Source organism: Mesoplodon mirus (assembly GCF_964341445.2).
Source record: "Mesoplodon mirus genome assembly, chromosome: 6".
NCBI classification, from domain to species: Eukaryota; Metazoa; Chordata; class Mammalia; order Artiodactyla; family Ziphiidae; genus Mesoplodon; species Mesoplodon mirus.
This window is the reverse complement of record NC_138982.1, coordinates 134359910-134382696: the sequence shown is the minus strand read 5'-3', so window position 1 is coordinate 134382696 and position 22787 is coordinate 134359910. Positions and strand designations below refer to the sequence as shown.

General features: G+C 48.5%; 1 protein-coding gene across 2 annotated transcripts in view; it reads right to left on the bottom strand.

The window, feature by feature from the left end:
- HUNK (hormonally up-regulated Neu-associated kinase) overlaps positions 1-22787 on the bottom strand; it is a gene marked incomplete at its 5' end in the record, with an annotated part of 115553 nt that overhangs the window by 4389 nt on the left and 88377 nt on the right. Inside the window, 5 exons of one of the 2 annotated variants that reach the window (XM_082624572.1) lie at positions 2038-2218; positions 6909-6956; positions 12480-12563; positions 16765-16927; positions 21977-22112. In XM_082624572.1, coding sequence (XP_082480698.1) covers positions 2038-2218; positions 6909-6956; positions 12480-12563; positions 16765-16927; positions 21977-22112 — 612 coding nt within the window. The remainder of the gene's footprint in view (positions 1-2037; positions 2219-6908; positions 6957-12479; positions 12564-16764; positions 16928-21976; positions 22113-22787) is intronic. The other variant, XM_082624573.1, reaches the window with a different exon arrangement.

The window sequence follows — 22787 nt, the reverse complement described above, 5'->3', positions numbered from 1 at the left end:
CCCCTGGCAGTGATTTCGGGGGCAGCCCAGGGCACTGGGAATCCTCTTCACCTTACATAAATAAATACACAGATCCTGAAATAAACCTCCTCCTCAGGCCAGCACAGATGCCTGAGATTCACCGGCAGAGAGAAGGAAAGTTTCATCGATGGCTAATGTCTCCACAGTGTTCCAGCTGGCATGTGAGGTCCCTGTCCCTCCCTGAGATGGCTGCGTGCTCCCAACTTGTAGCCCGGCTTCTCCCTCTGTGCCGTCCTGCTTCCTTCACTTCCCCAGAGGTGCAGATCCTGGGAGGACGCCCCTCACCCTCGCCCTACTGATCCCCAGCTCAGAGTCAGCCCCGGGGCATAGAGCCATACACTGCATTGTCCCCACAAGAAGGGCACAGTCACCAGCCCCGACCCTTGAGCATGACTGCCAGCTCGTCTTCATCCCATCCTGCCCGGGAGGAAGTAAGCTACGCTGGTCAGGAGAGAAAGCTCTAGAGCCAGGCTGCCTGGTTGGAAATCTGGATACCGTCACTCACCAGCTCTCTGACTTTGGACAACTCTCTGGGCTATTTCCTCATCTCTAGAAAAGGGGGTGAGAATGATTTCACTGGATTGAGGTAAGAGTTGAAACAGTGCCTACCACACAGTGAGTGGTCAGTGCTAGCAATTATAGAGGCTCAGGGGTGCTTCTCAGCAACAGGCTTTCCAATCCCAGGAGGAAGGAAGAATGCAAAGAAACAGAGGACAGTTGGTCCAGAAAAGTATCAAGGAATGCACTCCACCTCTGGGGCTGCAAAGTTACCCCCAAATATGCAGCCCTGACCTAGACTTTCCTTGGGGAATCCATAGGACGCCACTGCCAAGGGTCCTAACCGGATTTGCTGCCTGTTCCCAAGCCAGAAAGAAGGATCCCCCAAGGAGGGACAAGCACAGTCCCTCTAGTGGGGTCCCCGCCTTCCTGAAACCTGCAGAATGAAACTGAACTACATGGAATTGTTCTTCTCTGGGTGAGAACCGGTCTCAGAGTCCAATGGACCGTGCTGCTTGGTGCTGTTTGAATCTCTCTGATACTTTCCTGCTTCCCCAGGGGACCACTGGTTGATCTCAGACAGCCAGGGCCCTCCTGGAACCTCAGTCTCTTCATATTTAAAACAAAGAGATCAAAGGCTGGACTCCACAATCTCTCCCATCCGCCCTCTGTAAGGAGAGCCTCTCCTCTACCCTGCGGTTGGCTTCAGGATGCTCCCCGGCTCCCTGTGCCCGCCTCCCGGCTCTCAGAGTGAGTTCAGCCTCCCTTCTGCATCGCTGGATGCTTGCGCCCGAGGAAGGAGACCCGTATGGATCAGTTATCTCACGTGCTGGATGATGAATGAGGCAGCGTAGCCCACACACGTATCTCATTCGATCCACCCAATAGCTCTGACGGGTAGATTTCCTCACAAGTGAGGGAACCAATTAAGATCCTCAGAGGGGAAGGAACTTGGGCCACAACCAGCTATAGAGCTGGGTTTGAGCCCCCTACCTCCACCCCAAAGCCCACATCACTGCCTCTCAGGGTGCACTTTCCTGGTGAAGGCTCCCACAGAAGCACGCCCCCATTGCTGCTCCCGCACCACGATCTCTGCCCCCCCAGTACTGAACACCCATTCCTGGTTCCATGATACCGTGCACCCCAGATCTGTTCCCGCAATGCCACGCACCCTGACATCTGCTCCTGCAAAACCATTCCTCCAATCTCTGCTCCTTCATCCTGATCTCTTTTTCTGCACCAAAATCTCTACTCCTGTAATACCTGACACCCTGATCTCTGCTCCCACAATCCCGTGCACCCCATCTCTGCTTTCTCAAATCCTGCCCACACCGGTGGACAACACCAGGCAGTCTGGACTTGCTTATTCTCAGGTTGTCTTGCATGCATTAATCCTGCTTTCCCATGGGCACGAGAGTCATGTCTGTCCCAGGGGCCTACACAGCCACCAGCATGGGGTACACAGCGGCCACGCAGCTGAACACAAATGGCCTGGAGAGCCCCCCCGAGCTGACCCACCTTTGTCGGGGAAGCCAGGCTTGGCGGCCTTCCGGTCCTTCAGCAGGGCCCTGGTGCTCTGAATCTGCGTGATGAGCGAGGCTGAGGGCTGTTTGTGTGACGGCAGGTTCTTATCCAACTTCTTGGAAAACGGCCGATGAAGAAAATCCCCCTTTTTTTCTTGTTCTTTGGGCTTTTTATCCTTCCAATCAGAAGCAAACATAGGTACTCAGATGCACACAAGAATACACAACGGAGTCCCTCCCTGAAGAGTTACCGAAGTAAAGTTAAGAAACGCCAGTTTTCCAAAACTCTAGGCTCTCAGCTACGTGTTGAACCATGGAGGCGCTGAGGCCCAGCGGATGCTCCAGGGAACCTCCCTCCCTCCGCCTGGGCCACAGCAGGCTTCGGTGGTCCCCAGCTCCCTGCCTTATGCTGTTTTGACGTGTTCCAACAAGGGCAAGGTCATCCCTGGGCAGTCCATTATTCTAGAACAAGCTGAACAAACTGAGGCAAAGCAGATGAGGACTCCCAGAAACCTGGTGTCTTATTTATAGCAGAGCCCTACGATTCTGTCCACAGCAGTGGTTTTGCAAAGGCAATTCTGCAGAGGAAACGTAACTGCTTCCTCAGCGCCTGTGTGTTCAGTCAAGCCGAGGAGGTGGACGACCCGCCCACGGAGCCCTGAGCCAGTCTAGGTGAGCTTCTGACCCCTTTACCCGCTCCGGGCACGTGGGCTCTTCCTTGTGTCCTTAAACTGGCCCGATTCAGCCACTTGTGCTGTCAGCCTTGCCTTTATTTAACTCAATTAGAATCCCTCTGCTAGGAGTGAAGTTGACTGTTTTATATATCTTCCACCCCACAGCCTCGGGCATGAAGCCAGGCAGAGAGAGAAAGCTTAATAAATAGTTATTGAAATATTAAAAAGCAAAAACAAAAAAGCCAGTGGAAACGGAACTGAATTAAAATTAATTGGGTTCAAGCTTCTGGGAAGGGTGATGCTGCTAAGAGGAAGCTTTTTTTCTGGCCCTAAAGATTATGTTTGATGTTTACTGTTAAACAGAGGCAACTGAAACCGGACCTCACCACAAGGGAGGGGGGAAAAAGAGACCGATTTTCACATGTTTTGCCTTAAAACCTTCAGAGCATTTGCAATTCAACAGAGCTCATCTATTTTTCATTGATGTTGTTGAAAAGCTTCTCAAGGAAACATCCCCTTGCACTCAGGTGGCCCTTTTTAATGAGGATTTTCAGAGCCTTTACGAACTGGGGTTCATTATGTCCAGGTTTTGACTGGGAAAGGACGACTGGGAAGAGATGGAAAATGGGGACGCCCAGCCCCGTCTTGAGTGTCACCATGAGGACAATAGCTCCCTGGGGCTTACGCCTTGGCTGAGGTGGCTTGTCACCTGGGAAGGGGCGAAGTGGGATGAAAGCAGAGTTGAAACTTCTGCAAACACCCTCCCCAGCTTCTGGACAGCCACTGCCACCTTTACTGAAGATGCCTGGAATGCAAGACACTACTCTAAGAGCATGACCCATGCTGAGGCCAATACCGTTATCCCCTCTTTCAGAGGAGCCTGCGGAGGTTAAAGAATTCACCCAGAATATACTTGGACAAAACTATAATTCAAAAAGAGACATGCACCCCTATGTTCCTAGCAGCACTATTCACAATAGCCGAGACATGGAAAGAACCTAAATATCTGACAGAGGAATGGATAAAGAAGATGTGGTACATATATGCAACGGAATACTACTCAGCCATAAAAAAGAATGAAATCATGCCCTTTGCAGCAACATGGATGCAACTAGAGATGATCAGACTAAGTGAAGTGAGTCAGAAAGAGAAAGACAAATACCATGTGGTATCACTTATACGTGGAATCTAAAATATGGCACAAATGAACCTATCTACGAAACAGAAACAGACTCACAGACATAGAGATCAGACTGGTGGTTGCCAAGGCCGGGGGTGGGGAGGAAGAGGGATGGCCTGGGATTTGGGGTTGGCAGATGCAAACTATTACATTTAGAATGGGTAAACAACAAGGTCCTATTGTATAGTACACAAAAATATATTCAATATCCTGTGATAAACCATAATGGAAAAGAATATAAAAAAAGAATGTCTACATGTGTATAACCGAGTCACTGTGCTGTACAGCAGAGACTGGCACAACATTGTAAATCAACTATACTTCAATAAAAATTAAAAAAAAAAAAATTCATCCAGGAGCCGGACGGCAACTAAGTTTTCTACAGCCCGCCCTGAAAGTCAGTGTTCTTAACCCTTGACTCCACACTGCCCTCCGGAAGCCTGGGGCAGGGCCAGGCGTTTCCAGTGGCATAGAGAAAGGCTGGGCACAGCGACTGCAGGATCAGGGATCACACTGTAGTCCCAGGGCTCCGGGTCAGCATCTGGAATGCTACAGAGGAGGCCGTGGGCAGGACACTACGGAGGGGGAAGGGGGCATCCACTCCAGGTCAAGGCCAAACACAATTCTCCACTGCCCCCTCTCCCCGTTTCTATCAAACACCAACAGGCCCCCATCTCTACGGCAAAGGAGAGTGAGCTTTCACGCTCCCCAGCCTCCCCCAAGCATCGAAGGACCTGTCCCGAAAAGTCTGGCAGAATTCCATCCTTTTGCTCTGTTCTATCTCTGTTTTTACGAGAAAACTCATAAGTTCTACCTGATAACACCTTAAACAGGAAAAAAGAAATCAAACACGCTTTCGTGCTACATTGTAAAACAACAGTATTTGGAAGAAAAAACAAAACTGGAGTCCCACCCCCCACCCCCGGCCCCTTTTTAAGGATTTTTTTTTTTTTTTTTTTTGCAGTACGCGGACCTGTCACTGTTGTGGCCTCTCCTGTTGTGGAGCACAGGCTCCGGATGCGCAGGCTCAGCGGCCATGGCTAACGGGCCCAGCCTCTCGGTGGCATGTGGGATCTTCCCGGACCGGGGCACGAACCCGTGTCCCCTGCATTGGCAGGCGGACTCTCAACCACTGCGCCACCAGAGAAGCCCAAGGACTTTTTTAAGAATGATGAGCACACCTTCCTTTGGGCTGCCCTGCGTTCCCTACACTCAGAGGGCTTCCTGCCGACGGCTTCCTGGGTCCAGCTCAGCCCTTTTCTAACTCTCCGTGGGTTCTCAAAGCTAAAGGATCAAGATGCAAACTTTCGGGGGGCCAGTGTCACCACCCAGATAGAGTTCATGAACCAAGAGGTGTACAAGGTGTGAGAGTTTTCTGTAGGAAGAGACCAAGGTTGGCTCTAGAAATCTCTCCAACAACCAACTAAGGGGTGTTTGGCAATGAGCAGAAAGCCTGCGATGGAGGCAGAAGAAAGGGGACATGGACTTAGGACTAAGGACTGTGGGGAACCCTGCTCAGGCCTCACTGTTGAACTTAATCCCAGGATCCTGAACCCTGGTGCTTCCTCCATAACCCCCAGAGCACCTTTCTCCAGCCAGAAAGACTGGGTGACTTCACAGTGACTGGTTTCTTGGGAGATACCAAGAGTTCATCACCGGACCGCTCCCTGTGCGGGACAATCCGGGTCAGTCAGTCCCGGTGGAAGGGTCACCAGCCCCCAGGAAACGAGTTTGTTTACAAGCAGCCATCCTCATGCCTTCCAAACACAGGTAACAAGTGCAACTGATCATCCAATTCTACCTTTTCATTTGCATGGCCTATTTTCTCCAAAAGAGATTTCCCAGGGAGCAGGATGCTAAATTGCCTTATGTAACAGAAACAGGTCTTCAGAAGGACTAATTACGTTCCCCCTTTGACATGCCTGCACCCATTCCCGCGCACCCCACCCAGCATCGCTGGCTGCCTTCAGGCCTCTTTGGTTTCCCTCTGATTCTCACGGGAGGGCCGTGCACCCCACCCCCGTGTGCGCCTAAGGGTGGGCGATGGAGCTGAAGCTTCAGGGGTCTTCTCTGCCCCCTTAGGCTCAGTCCACACCCCCAAGGCAAATCCAAGAGGAGGCCACAAGCAAGCCCCACACAAAACAGCTTCTTGCTTTCTTTCAACCATGTTCCAACCACCACACATGTGTGTGGACATTTACAAAGCTGGACACTTTGAAAATGTGACCCCTTAAAGGATTATCTACCCAAGACTCTTTGGATGTCATGGATTGTTTGATGGAGGAGAGGGAGAAACCAGTGAGTGAGGGCCCAGTTGCTCCGCGGCATGTGGGATCTTCCCAGACCAGGGCTCGAACCCGTGTCCCCTGCTTTGGCAGGCAGATTCTCAACCACTGCGCCAAACCCCACTTCTTTACAGGTAGAAACACGAACGCATAGCCAAGCGTGTAGTTTTAGCAAGACAATAAAAAACTGGTCAACTACGCATAGACAGCACTGATCTGATCTGAGGGGTTCTGACAAATCCACTTACAGCAGGATTCTGCATGGTGCAATTCAGGACAGGATGGAGGAGTGCAGAGTCCAGAGCCCTGGGCAGAGATCTGCCAACCTTCAGGGTCATATGTGATGGTTACTTTCATGTGTCACGTTGGCTAGGCCAGGGTACCCCGTGTCTAGTCAAACACCAGTCTAGACGCTGCGGTGAAGGTATATGGTACATGTGACTGACATTTAAATTGGTAGGCTCTGAGTAAAGCAGATTAGCCTCTACAGTCTGGGTGGGCCTCGTGCAATCAGTTAAAGGCCTTAAGAGAAAAAGACTGAGGTGTCCTGAGGAAGAAGGGATTCTGCCTCCAGAAGACATGGGGATGAAGCTGAAACATCAGCCCTTCCCTGGGTGTCCAAGCATCACACACACACACACACACACACACACACACACACACACACACTATTGGTTCTGTTTCTCTGGAGACCTGACTAATCCAACATAACCCCCCAAGTTCTTACCTGCACAGCGTGAAATTCGAGGTCTCTTGTCCAGGTGCCCAGGGAGGCCTGTAAAAAGCAGCATTTTTCAACAATTCAAGAAGCTGCACTTGCTGTTTATTTCCTAAACTGTACTCCCTCCCACTTGCAGCTCCGGTTGAGGATTCTCCATTTCAGAGTTCATAGACAAGAAACCAAACCGTCGTGGAAGCAGGCAGCAGATGTCCTAATGCCTGCCCTGGCTAGATTTTCTAGGTAAGATTTTTATTAAAGTCTAGGACACATAACACAGGGTGCTCTGATGATGAGTAAGGAGTTCCATACGTTTCCTCAAACAGCAAAAACACATCGAAATGGCACCCTGATCAAGACACAGAACCCAGCTGGCACCTGGAAGTCCCTCATTCCCAGCATCCTCTCCCTGTCCCCAAAGGTAACCACTGTTCTGATTTCTAACAATTCAGCTTGACCTGATTCCATACTTGATTTAAAAAATTTGTACACATTTTTAAATGACACAAAGAAAAATCATTGTAATATTTTACCTTTAAACTTAACAGTCCCCATTATGGGTTTAACTTTATTCCCCCCAAATTCATATGTTGGAGTCCTAACCCCCAGACCTCAGAATGTGGCCTTACTTGAAGACAGGGTCAGGACAGGCCCATCACATCCTCTTTGAAGCTTGGGGGAGGGGGGAGTGTGAAAGTTTGCTCTCCTTTGCCTTTGAGAAGGAGTGTTGGGGCTTCCCTGGTGGCGCAGTGGTTAAGGGTCCGCCTGCCGATGCAGGGGACACGGGTTCATGCCCCGGTCTGGGAAGATCCCACATGCCGCGGAGCGGCTGGGCCCGTGAGCCATGGCTGCTGAGCCTGCGCGTCCAGAGCCTGTGCTCCGCAATGGGAGAGGCCACAACAGTGAGAGGCCCGCGCACCACAAAAAAGAAAAAAAGAAGAGTGTTGGTGTTACTTTGACAGAGGTAAGCAAGTTAAGATGAGGTCATCAGGGTGCGTTCTAGTGCAATGTGACTGGTATTCTAATAGGGGGAAATTGGTCACACACACACACACACACACACACACAGAACGCCATGTGAAGATGAAGGCAGAGATCGGGGTGATGCTTTTACAAGCCAAAGAATGCCAAAGATTGCCAGCAGCCACCAGAAGCTAGGAGGCATGAAAGATTCTCCCTCACAGCCCTCAGAGGGAACCAGTCCTGCAGACACCTCGACCTTGGACTTCTGGCCTCCAGAACTGGGAGACAATACACTTCTGTTGTTTAAGCCACTCAGTGTGTGGGACTTGGTTATGGCAGCCCTAGCAAACTAATACAGTCCCTCTGCACCGCTGCACAACTTTTCTTCCAAAACTGCAATGTTACTTTGACACTACAGAGAAGCCCTCCAATTCTAACTTCCATTTTGCTACAAATTAGCATTATTCTTCAAGACTAAACAAACTTGGCCCCTGGCTCTCTACAGCTTTAATAAGCCAGTTTAGAAATGATGACTGCTCTGCTACAAACCCCATGGTCCCCCAGGGCCTCTGTCTTAGGAAAAGGAATCTCTGGGGCACACGCCTAAGGTGAGACAAGTGTCCCACTTTTCCAGACATAATCTCTGCCTGTTACAGGAAGAAGAGGGGGAGAAAGTGGTGAAGTCATAAAACGACGGCACTGTAGTCCCAAGAGGGAAGGTCTTTCCACTTAATTCAGCTCCTCCGTCTCCTTGGAGAAAAAGAAGCAGGATCGAGAAGAAGAAAGAGACCACCACGTGCCCTCAAGGCCCGGACATGGCCCCGGAGCCGCTCCCCACGGCTTGTGTACAACCTTGAACTTCATTCCACGGTTCCTGCTCACAACACCTCCCACCCCTGCCCCTTGGCCGCTTCTCCTCCTGGACCAGCTGATGATAACTGGGAAGAACCCCACGGAGGCTCTGAGTGGGCTTTACCTGGAAAATCTGGCTTCTTTCAGACTTTCTCACCACTTTTTCTAACTGGCCCCATTCCACTTTCTAGGTTCCAACAGAGAGGAGTTGCGTCATCTAGTCAGAGCCTGTAATTTTTTTTTTTTTTTTCTTTTTGCGGTATGCGGGCCTCTCACTGTTGTGGCCTCTCCCGTTGCGGAGCACAGGCTCCGGATGCGCAGGCCCAGCGGCCATGGCTCACGGGCCCAGCCGCTCCGCGGCATATGGGATCCTCCCAGACCGGGGCACGAACCCGTATCCCCTGCATCGGCAGGCGGACTCTCAACCACTGCGCCACCAGGGAGGCCCCAGAGCCTGTAATTTAATTAGCACAAGGATTGCTGCAGTTTGGAGAAAACAAATGGATCACAGAAAACTGAAATGCTGTCTTCCCATTAGCGTTCCCATTGAGACCCTAACCATTAAATATTTCGACAAATGGTTTAAAATGCTTACTATGTGTTTTCCGGGCCAAATGAAATAATCAGCTGAGAATAATAACCTGGATGAAAAGAAGAGGCCCCTTTCCCATCGCGGTTCTGACACTTAACACACAAGCAGGGCAGGGTACGAGGGCAACCAAGGACATGGGTATCAGCCAGGTGGCTTAGAGGCTGCCTAGGGCACACACATAGGGGCATGCGGTACGTCTAAGTTTGTGTTATTACCTGCGGCCCTAAACAGTCAAACCAAGAGGCAGGGGAGCCTAACAGTGAATTCAGTATCCCCTGGACCCCAGCCGAGGTGGCCACCCTCCCTGCAAGTGATTGTAAGAGGTCCCTCCCTGCCACAGGGCATGGCCATCAGGTGATGATCATTCGACTTGCACGCTATGGTGCAGGTGGTCCCCTACTTTAATCAAGCTAGGTGTCCCACCTGGAATGTTCGACCTTCCCCAGATGCTGGCCCAATTCTATTTTCTGAGACTAGGGCCAAGGTCCACTTGATTATTTCATTTGTTCATCTACAAATATTTATTGAGCCTCTACTGGGTGCCAGGCATTGTGTAGGCTCTAGGGACACGATGAGGAGCAAAAATGACACAGTCCCTGCTCTCAAGGGACTCACAGTCCAGAGTGGGGAAGACATGATAATCAAATAATCCCTGAACAAACAGAACCCTGCCAATGCAACAAGCCCCAGGAAGCAGAATGTGTGTGACGGTGTGTTCTGGAGGGAGGCAACCCAATGGCAGAGATCAGAGGATGTCAGGGGTCCACGAGGACATGACCCTGCCGTGGGAGCTGAAGATACACATTAACTCAGCAGAGGGGTGGGGAGAACATTCTGGAAGAGAGAACAGGGTGTGCCCAGCCCTGGCAGCCAAGAGAGCACAGAGTCTCAAGGCCCACGGGACTGAGCACAAAGCAAGAAGCAGGGCTGTGTGCGGGGCCTGGGAGACAAGGCTGGAGGTGCTGGCAAAGCCGGTTCAATCCGGGACGCAGTGGCCATGTCACAGAGTTTGCCTTCCAGGTTAAGGAAGGCTTTGAAGGTTTCAAGCAGGGAAGTGATGTGGTCTGATTTGAGTGTGAATCGCTCGCTCTGGCCAGTGTGTGGATGGAGCGCCAGGTGGTCACGGGGAAGGAGCGGGACCAGTTAGGAAGGAGGCTGCAGCTGAGGTCCACGCAAGAGGTGATGGTGGCGAGGATGGGGCGGATGGAGAGTGGAGGGGTTGGAGAGGTTCAGGAGTCAAACCAGCAGAACTTGGCGACAGACTGGCTCTCGGGGTGAGGGAGAGGAATGCAAAGGTCTTCCAGGTTTCTGCCCTGTACTGAGGGTGGGGCTGCCATTTGCAGACAGAAAATAGGGGCCTGGGGTGGTGGGGGATGGGGAAGGAGAGGTGGGGTTGGTTCCAGGCGTGCTGGATTTGAGACACCTTCGTTCACACCACAGAAGGTTCAGTAAGCAACTGGCTGGAGGGGCGTGGAGCTCAGGGAAGTCTGGCCCTCCACCATCTCTCCCAGCCCTAGAAGCCATGCGCCCCGCCCAGCCCCAGTCCGCGCCCCCTTGCTGGCGCTCCAAAAGCTTATCTCCGTCTTCATCATGCTGATGCCTCACAGCCAGTCGCAGAGGAAGGAGGCCTGCAGCCTGGGGTCAAGGCTAGGGCCCACCCTGGCTGCTCTGAATGCATGCCCTCCCCCCACCCCCCCATCACTGGAGTTCCTTCCTCTGCCTCCCAGCCCGCCTGCTCCCCAGCCCCTCTTCACTGCCAGCGGCATCGCCGGAGAGATCTCTGCTCACGGTCCTCACTCCCCCAAATCCACGCAATCTCCTTTCTGCTTCTCCACCTCCTCCAGGACGAGAAACGGCTCAGCTGTCACCACTGGCTGCTTTATACTTGACCTTTCCCATGTCCTCCCTGGCATCCTTCCCTCCTGGGTCTCCGGCTGCCCCGTTATCTTCGCTAGCTTCTCTGTCATCAGCGTCTCCTTTTCTCTGCCTTCTTAAATGGTGCCATCCCCCAGGCTGTGTAGATTGACCAGCCTCGCCCTCCTCCTGCAGCTACCGAAGCCTACCCCAGCCTCGATGCTCAGGGGTGGCCGCATTGACCCGTGGTGCCGGCAGTTCAGCAGCCCCGTCACCGGCGTCACTGGGATGGCCTGGGCCGTGTCCCACTTGCTTTCTGCTGCCGCCATGGAGCGCAGCCCAGCTCGTTCCAGATTCCATGGAAAAGCACTGAGAAGACAGGCGACCCCCACTGGACAAAACAGCGAATGAGGAGTCCTGGTGGGGGGACCCTTACCCTGTGCTCCTGGTTTTGGGTCTCGAGTCCCCAGGCACAGTCTTTTTTTTTTTTTTTTTTTTTTTTTTTTTTTTGCGGTACACGGGCCTCTCACTGTTGTGGCCTCTCCCGTTGCGGAGCACAGGCTCCGGACGCGCAGGCTCAGCGGCCATGGCTCACGGGCCCAGCCGCTCCGCGGCATGTGGGATCTTCCCGGACCGGGGCACGAACCTGTGTCCCCTGCATCAGCAGGCAGACTCTCAACCACTGCGCCACCAGGGAAGTCCAGGCACATCTCTTAACAAGCATGTATTTGGGGTCCAAATTTGGGACGATATGATACCAGTTTTTACTCTGAAATCAAAGAATCTTGGTTATTTTCTCTCAGGTATGTTCTAGGTAGCATCAAGTCACCAGGGACAGCTGACTGGAAAGGCTTTGCTCCAGATACTTTTTCCTGTTCCTCACTGTACTTTGTTCTCCTGATGCCAAGTTTTACATACACATATTTTTCAGCACCTCGTTTTTACCTCTTGGAGATCTGACAGCAGATTCCAACCTTGATTCCACTGGGAACCATCCAGGGAGCTTTAAAAAATAGTGACCCCTGATCTCGTTGGAGATCGAGAATGGATCAATGGAATCAGTCTGAGGTACGGCCTAGGCATCCAGATGTTAAAATGCTCCTCAGGGATTCCACTATGTGGCCACAGCTGAGAACCATAGTCTAGAGACTGAACGATGGTGGCCCCGCTGTAAACCATTTCTCAAAGGCTCAGTTAAGTATTTGTCTTTGGCTACTTCTGTGTCCCACAATAATTGGTTTCCTTTCCCCTCTTCCCCGCAGAATAGAAATCCACTCTTCCTAAGAGATCCTGGGGTTTTTGCTCTGGGGGCCACTCACCTCATAGGGCTCCTTGGTGGGCCTGCACTTTTCTATCTGGTAGAGCTGGGTCTTGTAACAGACGCTGTCCTGGATGTCGGATTTCTACCAGAGGAGAAGAGAAAAAAAGCCTGGCTTAACTCCCAGGAAATAGAAATGTCCATTAAGCATTCATTAATTTTTAAACCAGCGCTTGGCTGAGAAAGGTCAGAAAGGGGTTGTCAAGGCACTTAATTGCAGTGCAAAGCCTCATCCAAGGATGGAATGTGGGGAGAGCACGGGACCCAGAATCGGGTGACCTATTTCTGTTCCTGGCTCTGCCAGGAAAGGGCCAGGTAACCCTGGGCACATCACTGCTCCTTGCTGGGCCTCAGTCCTTTCATCTGTGCGATGAAGACCACTCTAAGACATGGAAGCAGAGACCAAGTATGTGAGCTGGGGAGAATACCTTATTTTACTGAATTACTGAATGGGATACAGATGTTGGTTATTTAAAATCAGCCCTAAAATGGATAAATAACAAGGACCTACTGTACAGCACAGGGAGCTAGATTTAATATCTTGTAATAACCTATAATGGAAAATAATCTGAAAAAGAATATATATATATATATATATAGGTATAACAGAATCACTTTGCTGTATACCTGAAACTAAGACAACACTGTACATCAACTATACTTCAATTAAAAAAAAAAGCCCTAGTTCCTGCCCCCCGCCCCAATAAATGTCACAGCAATTCATAATATAGCTTAAAGAAGAAGACAGATAACCACACCTAAGATGATCTAGGGGCACTGTTTAGGTGCAATCCTCTCTGGCGACAGGTGAAATGAAATGACTGATTAATTTTTCAGCCAACAAATATTCACAGAATGCCTTTACAGGCTCTCCAAATTAAAATCCACGCTTCTAGGTTTTAGAAAGAGGAAACAAGAATCAAGGGATAAGGGGAGAAATGACAAATAATTAAGTTACAATATTTTACTTTTTTTTTTGCAGGTTATTAGTCATCAGTTTTATACACATCAGTGTATACATGTCCATCCCAATCGCCCAATACAATATTTTACTTTTTAGTTCACTCATTTTGCTTTCAAAATTATACACGGTTGTTAGTAATTGGTTAATGATATCCATAACTGGCACAGTGCATAGGTGCAATTAAATTAGCCTTGTGTGGAAATTACTGAGTGGACCAGCTATGGCTGTCTCTGGGGAATAATTCATTCTTAAAAGCAGCCACCCACCTAGACAGTGGTTCTCAGAACAGCTATGTCCTATGATTTAAGGTTTAAGTGTGAAACAGACAATAAAATAAGAAAGAACCTTCTCCAGTTAGAACTAAGTTAGTAGAGTTTCCAGGGAACTTCTCAGTAAACAAAACCACAGAGCTTTGCAACACTGCACCATTTGTAACCCTGATGCTGGGCAAACACAGCAGATGGCAAGACATCCAGAGAAGGCAAGATGTACCCTAAGAGCTTCACACAAATGTCTCTTACTTGGGATGAGCCGTGTGATTAAGAGCGTGAGTAACCAAAGTTTGCATCTGTAGATGTGGAGGTAGACATAAGAAAGAAACTAGGGCTTCCCTGGTGGTGCAGTGGTTAGGAATGCGCCTGCCAATGCACGGGACGTGGGTTTGAGCCCTGGTCCGGGAAGATCCCACGTGCCGTGGAGCAACTAAGCCCATGCACTACAACTACTGAGCCTGCGCTCTAGAGCCTACGAGTCACAACTACTGAGCCTGCGTGCTGCAACTATGGAAGCCCGCATGCCTAGAGCCCGTGTTCCGCAATAAGAGAAGCCCTCACACCGCAACGAAGAGTAGCCCCCACTCACTGCAACTAGAGAAAGCCCGTGCGTAGCAACAAAGACCCAACACAGACAAAAATTAAAAATATAATTTAAATGAGGAAAGAAACTATTTTAAAAACAAAAGCCCCTCTATCTTATTGATCAGTATCCAGAAAACTGGTCCTTTCAAAAGAAGAATGTTTCAATCTGCTAGCTTACTCAGGAAAGTAGCAATGTCATCCTTTAAATATGTGAAATCATAAACTTTATAGTCAGTTTCATGGAAACATTTTTTTAAACTAATTTTTTGTTTTGCGGTACGCGGGCCTCTCACTGTTGTGGCCTCTCCTGTTGCGGAGCACAGGCTCTGGATGAGCAGCCTCAGCGGCCATGATTCACAGGCCCAGCCGCTCCATGGCACGTGGGATCTTCCCAGACCGGGGCACGAACCTGTGTCCCCTGCATCAGCAGGCGGACTCTCAACCACTGCGCCACCAGGGAAGCCCTAAAACTAATTTTTGAACAACATTCATCATTTCAAAAAGAAAATCAGCGTGTGACCCTCCTCTGTTCCTTTACTTGAGAACTACTTGTCCCTAGCATGGTGGTTCCTAAATGGTGTGATCCTGAGCCCATATGAGTGAAAAAAGTTGTTAGCAGGCATCTACAATATGTGCACATTTATTTATAAATTATAAGCATGTACTGTACTAACATATCACGTACATTATAAAATAGGCAATAAAATAGGAATTTAAAAGGATAAGAAAAGAAAGAAATATAGGACATATGGTCTTCTCATAAAAGAGAAATGAGAAATGGCTTCAAGTCTAACATGTCTTTTAAGCTCATCACCATAGGTGAACAGAGGACCTCTGTTCTCTGGTGTGAGAGAATTTCTTAATCCCTCTTATCACATAATAAAATGATATAAGTAACATACTATGTATCAAAGGTCCAGTCTTTCTGAACTCCACTTCTCTCCTGCAGTAGCTTTCCCATGACCGTGACACTGGCTCTGAAATCCAGCTGCATATCTGTTCCCTTCTGAAATTTCGTCCCATCACTGCTTCTGGAGCACGTTTTTTTCCCCCATAAAACATTGCTCTTATTTTTAAATGCCTTTTACTATAATGTTTCTTCTCATGTACATCATTCCTTTTGTGGCTCACCAAAAAAAAAAAAAAGTTGTTCTGTGGATAATTTCCTGTTGAAGCCAAATCTAGGAAATACCCTAAGCTGAATCAGCTTAGAAACATCGATACTTTTGTTCCATTGTTTGACAAATCTCCCATCAAGCTTCTTCATCTATTCGGCAATGTTTTCTAGATGTCTCCCAAATCCATTTGCTAATAAGAGACACATTCTGATCGTGCTGTCCTCTGGACATCATTTTGGTCATTTTCTCCCTCATCAGGGAGAATATCATTTCCCCAACTATCGGTGAATTTTCATCTTTAACTTTAATGTAGAAACCTCATAAAAGGCTTGTAAGCCTATTGTTGAGTGGAATTTTGTGGGATATTAGGCTATCACATGACTTTAAATAGCACCAAAAAACTCTAGAAGTTCCTCTTTACATTCTGGATTCTCAATGTCTTCCTAACAGTGATGACGCCATACAACCTCATCTCAAGGCGCCATATAGGCAAGGTGACGATCATCCTTCAGGAATGGGTATGAAATCAAATTTCAGATGGGCTTCCTGACAATTCCAAATTTCTCTGGCTGACTTCCTGTTAGATCTGGTCAGTCGTCACCATTCTGAGTAGGAGAAACAGAAGGAGTGATATGCGGAATCCATACTGCCTGTGATCCAGTTTTCTTTGCAGAATTCCTTTTTAACCATTGTCCATTTGGAAAGAGTTGATCTAGTCAAATCTAGATACTGAAGCATGTAAGTTCCCTCACCCAGGCATGTATGAACTTCATGAGGCAGAAGAATGAAGGTGACCAAAGCCTGAGGGTACCGTGGTCCGACCCAGGCTCCCAGCTCTACGTCCTTCATCTTCAACACACGCGACACCTGGACCATCTGATGCCCAGACTGAGTGAAGGGGCCAAGGTTTCACTTTTGCTTTCTAGAGAAGTAAATGTAAATAGTGGCTTTCTCATCTACCATGCTTTACAGGTGAATGCTTGAGGGGCTCAGCTCCCCAACTTTTATGATTACACAAGCCCCAGTGCATCTAAGTGGGGACCCCAAGGAGCCAAGAGAAACGGAGTCAAAAAGGCAACAAGAAGCTGAAAGGAAAAGAGGCTTGAATCTCTCACGAGTCTGCCCAGAGCTTAACCCTGTGGGAGAATATTTTTAAAACACCTCAGATAAAAAGCGCTCCCTGAGAAGCAGGTTTTGCTACTATTTTATCCCACCTTCAGGAAACTCGGCCTCACATTAGTTTCAATTAACAGCTCAGATCAAGTGTCAGTAACTGGGAAACACTTCCAGTGTCAGAGCTCGTTTTTCCACAGAGACCAGAGAAAACCACCGCGGGGCTCCACTCACCCCTGACAAATAGCGCTCGAGCTTCTTGTTTAAGAGGAAGTAGATGGCAAGGATGTGGCAGGCGCGGTTGGAGAGCACGGTGTTGATCACGTCGCTGTTCTTGTAGCCCAGCTTCTCCGTCATGTGCAGCACCACGCTCGGGCTCAGGTCTTCCAGGGAAATCCTGCAGGGCAGAGGGACAGAGAACCAGTCACCTCTCCACCGTCGCTGAGGCTCCAGGACCTCCTTAGCGATGCTCACAGACATGACGGCACAGAAACCGCCCCCCGCACACACACACACGGGCCCCCTCGTGGACAATCAGTCCATTCATTCACTCATTCATTCACTTGACTTTTTATTATGGAAAGTTACATATACAGAAAAGTAATGGGAATCGTCTAATAGCCTATATGTGTACCCAATTCCTGGGTGAAGCAGTTGTTAACACTTTGGCTTTCTTTCTTTCTTCCTTCCTTCATCCATCTCTCCCTCCCTTCCTTTCTTTCCTAAAGTATTTTAAATCACAAACATCATGACATCTTTTTTCCTAAACACCTCGACCTGCATCTTTAAAAACCAAGGACATCTCCTGTAGAACCACAATACCATCAACACACCCAACAAAATTTTAGTAATCTCTTAATATTCTCTGATATCTAGAAAATATTCAAATTTCCCCAATTGTCCCAAATTTCTTTACAATTTGACATGTTTTCCTTAAAATGTATTTATTGGAAATGGGGTGGAGCCCACACTTACGTTGGGTGGAAGCTGAGTTGGGGAAGGAAGGTGGTCAGGAGCCAGCCCAGAGAGTGTTTGAAGGAACAATGTGAGTTCACAGGTTCACAAATAGGGGATTTGAGGCTCAGCTGTAAAGTAAAGTGCTCTCAGAGGACAGGTTAAATCTTCTACACAGGAGTATTATGAAGATAAACTCCTTGGGATAAAATGCCAAAGAAATGAATGCCAGGCATTCATTTAACCACTCATTCACTCATTCGTTCATTCAACAAGTCCCTGCCTCATGGAGTTTACATTCCAGTGGGGTAGAGAGAAAATAAATTCATTTATTCTTCATGACAGTCTTACGAGTAGGTACCATTATTATCCCCATTTTACAGATGGAGAAACTGAGGCCCACAACAGGGAAGTAACTTGCCCAGGGACACATAGGCAAGAAGTGGCAGCTATGGAGAACACAAAAACAGGCTGAGGGGCATAGAGAGTATGTGTGTTGGTAGTGGAGGTGTGTCATCAGAGAGGTGCTACAGTCCTTCAGAGAGATGCAAGTACAGTACTCTGTGAGCAGAAGGTGAGCACATCTGGCTAGAGAGCTCTGTAACGGCCGCCAAAGAGTCTGAAGACATTTCTGGTGGAACCTCAGAACCATAACACTAGGAAAAACCACACAGTATAACCCCATAATGGTGCAGAAGAGGAAACCGACTTGCCAAGTTCACAGGCCCGTTAGTAGGGGCAGCAAGGGCAGGCCTGAGTCTCTTGACCACTGTAACCTAGGTCAGCTCTCCCTCTATGTGGCTAAGTGCCGTCCAAAGAAAAGGTGCCCAAGAAACCACAAAATCTGCCTTCCTCACTCCTGTTGGCTACAAAATCACAAATTCTAGAAAGCAGGTTGGAGTATGGTTGGTATGATTAATGGTTAAAAATAATGTTTGTTTAAAAAGGATACAATTACGTGAAGATTGACACAAGCACTTAACACAGAAAGCACAACTGTTTGAAACTATCTGGTAACAACCACATGCCAGCAGCCCTGCCCTAGGACAATGACACCACTGCTGCTTGACCTCACTCCTGGCCGATGAGATCATTGACATTGGCCAATCAGACCACAGCCTCATAGACTCACCTCCCAGCCAATCAGATCATGATTTTGTGACCCTCCCCCCCACCCCTGGCCAATCACCCACAGCTACACATGGATGGCCCCGCCCCCTACCAGGAGCAGGCCCTGGAAGGGAGGGTGCTCTGGGTGTGGGGTGCCACCGGGCTGGGGGTGGGGGTGGGGGTGGGGGTGGAGGAGAGAGAAGGAAAGTGAGCAGGGGAGACGCCCCGTCTCTGCCCTTTGTACCCGCTGCCTTCCAAAATAGGTGAGCTCTGCCAAACATAGACTGTGGACTGGCTCTTGACTGAGAGTAATATTTTAAACATTTTCAATAAGCAATGCATGTATTTAGTGCTCTCCTGTATCAGTTGTTGAACCTGTGTTATCTCTCCAAGTTTCTTTCTTTTTTTTAATTTTACTTATTTTTTTATACAGCAGGTTCTTATTAGTTATCCATTTGATACATATTAGTGTATATATGTCAATCCCAATCTCCCAGTTCTTCCCACCACCAACCCCTACCCCCGCCTCCCGCCGCTTTCCCCCCTTGGTGGATAAAGAAGATGTGGCACATATATACAATGGAATATTACTCAGCCATAAAAGGAAATGAAATTGGGTCATTTGTAGAGACGTGGATGAATCTAGAGACTGTCATACAGAGTGAAGTAAGTCAGAAAGAGAGAAACAAATATCGTATATTAACGCATATATGTGGAACCTAGAAAAATGGTACAGATGAACTGGTTTGAAATTGAGACGCAGGTGTAGAGAACAAACGTATCTCTCCAAGTTTTGATGATATAGACAATGGTAAAAAATGTTCCAGAACTCTAGGTATAATTTTTGAGTAAATTTGCATTAAATCCAATTTGATTCCACTTTGGTCTAATTCCGTCCTCTGAACCAATGACCTGCTTTCCCTCCCACTCATGTCCAGAGCTAACTGGAGGTGTGGGAGAGTGTCCAGGCCCAGGCAGGACAGGAAGGAGGTAGCCAAGGTCGGCTCTAAAAAAAATGTCTGTTCCCAGAACAGGGAGCGGGGCCTGGCACACAGCAAACATCTGTGACTGACTGACATGAACATTTATTATAAAGAGTTTAAAGACATTTTCCTCTTGCCTCTTGGGGCTATCAACTTGGAGGCCCAAATGAATTAACAGAAGGCTTTACAGAAGAGTGATATAAAACACAGGACCTTTATTTTCTCTCTTTCCCAGAAGTAAAACATTGACAACATCTAAAATAATTAAATCTGGGGCTATGAATGTTGGGAAGCTACAAAATAGACTTTGTAAAGAAAATATTCCTTTCCCTGGTCACATGTTCTTACTCCCTTTATCTGTGTGCTTGTAAAAGCAGAAAAATAATCATCAAAAGCACATTTTTTTGCATTATATATTTTTCATAATAAAGACTGTAAATAACTCGTGTCTTTTCCAATAGTTGAGATTTCTGGTTTCATTACTTAAAAACTGGACATTGATTTGCCTCTAGTATAAAATGAGTAACGAACCTTAGCTAAACAGAAGATATTGAGCTGCTGTTTTCCTTCATATACAAGCTCTTAACCATTTTTACAATCTACCCAACTAGATCATGTGCAGCCTTTATTGCTTTTGACCAAGTCCAAATGCAAAAATGACCAATCTGGCAAAGCCAGTATGGGTTACTAGAATTTAAGTTTTAATCTACCAAAGCCTGTTTATAAGCTACAAAATGAGATGCCTGGGTCTGAATCTTTGTGAATGAAGATGAAGATGTGGTCAGCAAGGAGGGGGGATTGTATTTTTAACAGCGGCTTCACTTCCTTTAACAGCTGCCGCATTGAGTGGATTGATTCTGCTCATTTAGACCGTGATTACATTAGGTTAATGACTCATTTGGCTGCCACCAGCGCCTCCTCCTTTACAGAGAGCACACCTGGGCGTGCCAGGCAGCATGAGCCCTGGTGACGAGGCACGGCTCCTCAGCTCTGCTTTCCGTCTCACACTGGGCTAATATTCCCGGTGTCTATTTCAGGTACTAGCCCAAACCGAGCCAGCACTGGAAACCAGCAGTCTATTTCCAGGTTCCCTTGGTAACCTAAGTAACCTAGACTTTGTTTACATTACTTCCCACAAGTCAAATGCTAGCACTGTAGATAACAGCTATCTATGGCCATGGCGAGTGCAAATGTGGCCCAGTAGCCAGGAGGCGGGTCCCAGCACTGTCCACCCACACCCCCTGAAGTTCTTCTAGAACTTCCTCCCCAAGACGGAGCTCTGCCTGCCCATCTCATTTGGAGAAGTCAGTGCTGCAACTTTCATAAGTCCTGGTGGATGTTTCCAGACCTCCTGGGCATTTTGAAGATAGGATCACAGAGGACGCGTCTTCCCTGCCCTGTCAGTGCTGAACCTGTCCCGCTTCATCAGTGGTTCTCTTGTCTTCATCTGAGCCTCAGATCTAGAATGCGCGGGCCACTCCAGGTCTGAAGGAAGAAGGGACTCAAGGTAGGTCCCTGTCCTGGGGGGTTTTGGACCCACAGGTCCTCACATTGGCTCTAAAGTCACCAAGGGGAAGGTCCTCATTCCTCCACTCGGGCTAGTTAACAATATGTCACATGAGTAGGGAAAAGTACAAGGAAATGTTCTCCTGTACTTGTTTTCAAATCTGTACTCCATACCCGCGCATGGGGACACGTGGGCCATCATGAGGTGTCCCTCAGGGATACCTGAGGACTCCTGTGGACTCCTGCCTGTAAGCCTTCCCTAAAGAGTCCTCCTCACAGAAATGGCACAGGGAAACACGGCCTGAAGCAAAGGACTCCTGCCCTTGACTTTTCTTTCTGTCCCCGACATTTCAGGGCAGGGGACTTAGGGCTGAAACAAACATCAGAGCAAAGAAGTGGCGGAAGAGGAGCCCGGGGGATGGTTTGAAAAGGGAGAGAGGCGATTCCACTGGATTCCGCCCGATGCCGACAGGAGAGCTCTTGAGTGGAACACACACACACACACACACACACACACTCAAACAGACACACACAGACACACACACACTCACTCAGGTCATAGCTAGTCTACACGGTCCCTTGGTGTGAATTAGAAAGAGGTGCTGCTTTGGAAAAATGCAGGCCCTCAGGAGCAGGTTTGATAAGGGGAGTGCGGCCTGATTTCACCGTCCTCACGCCCTCCGCCGGGCGCCCCCTGCAGGGCGCACTCTGCACAGCCACACGGGCCGGCCCCGCCTACACTTCCTCTTGTGTGCGCCGTGGGAAAGGGCAGCCAAGAGAAGGCGTGGCCTTTCCTCGAATCGCGGGAAGCTTCCTGTCCAGAACTATTCAGGGGCTGGTAAGACAGGCCCCATCTTGCCCGAGGAGGAGTCCCTCTGTGTGCACTGGATTACCTGTTGGGATAGGTGACATTGCATGGCACTTTGCCCATGTAATTCTCATTAAGCCAGCGATTCGCCAGTGCTTGCTGGATATTGGGCCTCTTCACAGGATCTGGTTCCAGGAGAGAACGCAGGAAGTTCACGGCTCCTGCAAAGACATTCAGCAGAGAACACGCGTGTGTTACAGGCTGAAGGAAGACCCAGGGCAAGGGACCCGCCACACCTCCCGAGCCACTGCTGATCTAGTTTCTGGATCTCTGGGTGTCATAGGCAAGAGTTTAAGGTATCTGTCCAAGAGGTGCACCTGGAACACGGTAGAGCACGAACCAGTGCGGGTCTCCGCAAACCACCTGTGGTCTTATCTTATGGTCCACCGCTGTGGTTTTTTCTCTGGTCCACTGCTAAAGGTGAGCCAAAGAAGGATGAAAGAAAGGAAAAAGACAGTGCTTGATCTCAAGGTAGGTTTTGAGGAATATATATATATTATTATATATATAATATAATTATATATTTATGTATTATATATATGCAAATTCTTTTCAGATTCTGTTCTCTTTATAGGTTATTACAAAATACTGAGTATAGTTCCCTGTGCTATACATGCATCCTTTAAGATGATAACAGTGGAGACAACTACACAACATGGGGAAATACGTTTATAATGCACATGGAGGTCACAGGCTCCAAAACTGCTCAGCAGGAGTATATGCAGGTCCTCATATGGACAAGGAATGCCAGGGATTCCTTCAAAATGAAGATGGTCTGTCTTGCTTGAGTTTTGGGACCAGGATATTTTCTTATTTGTACTCATTTTATGAAGCAT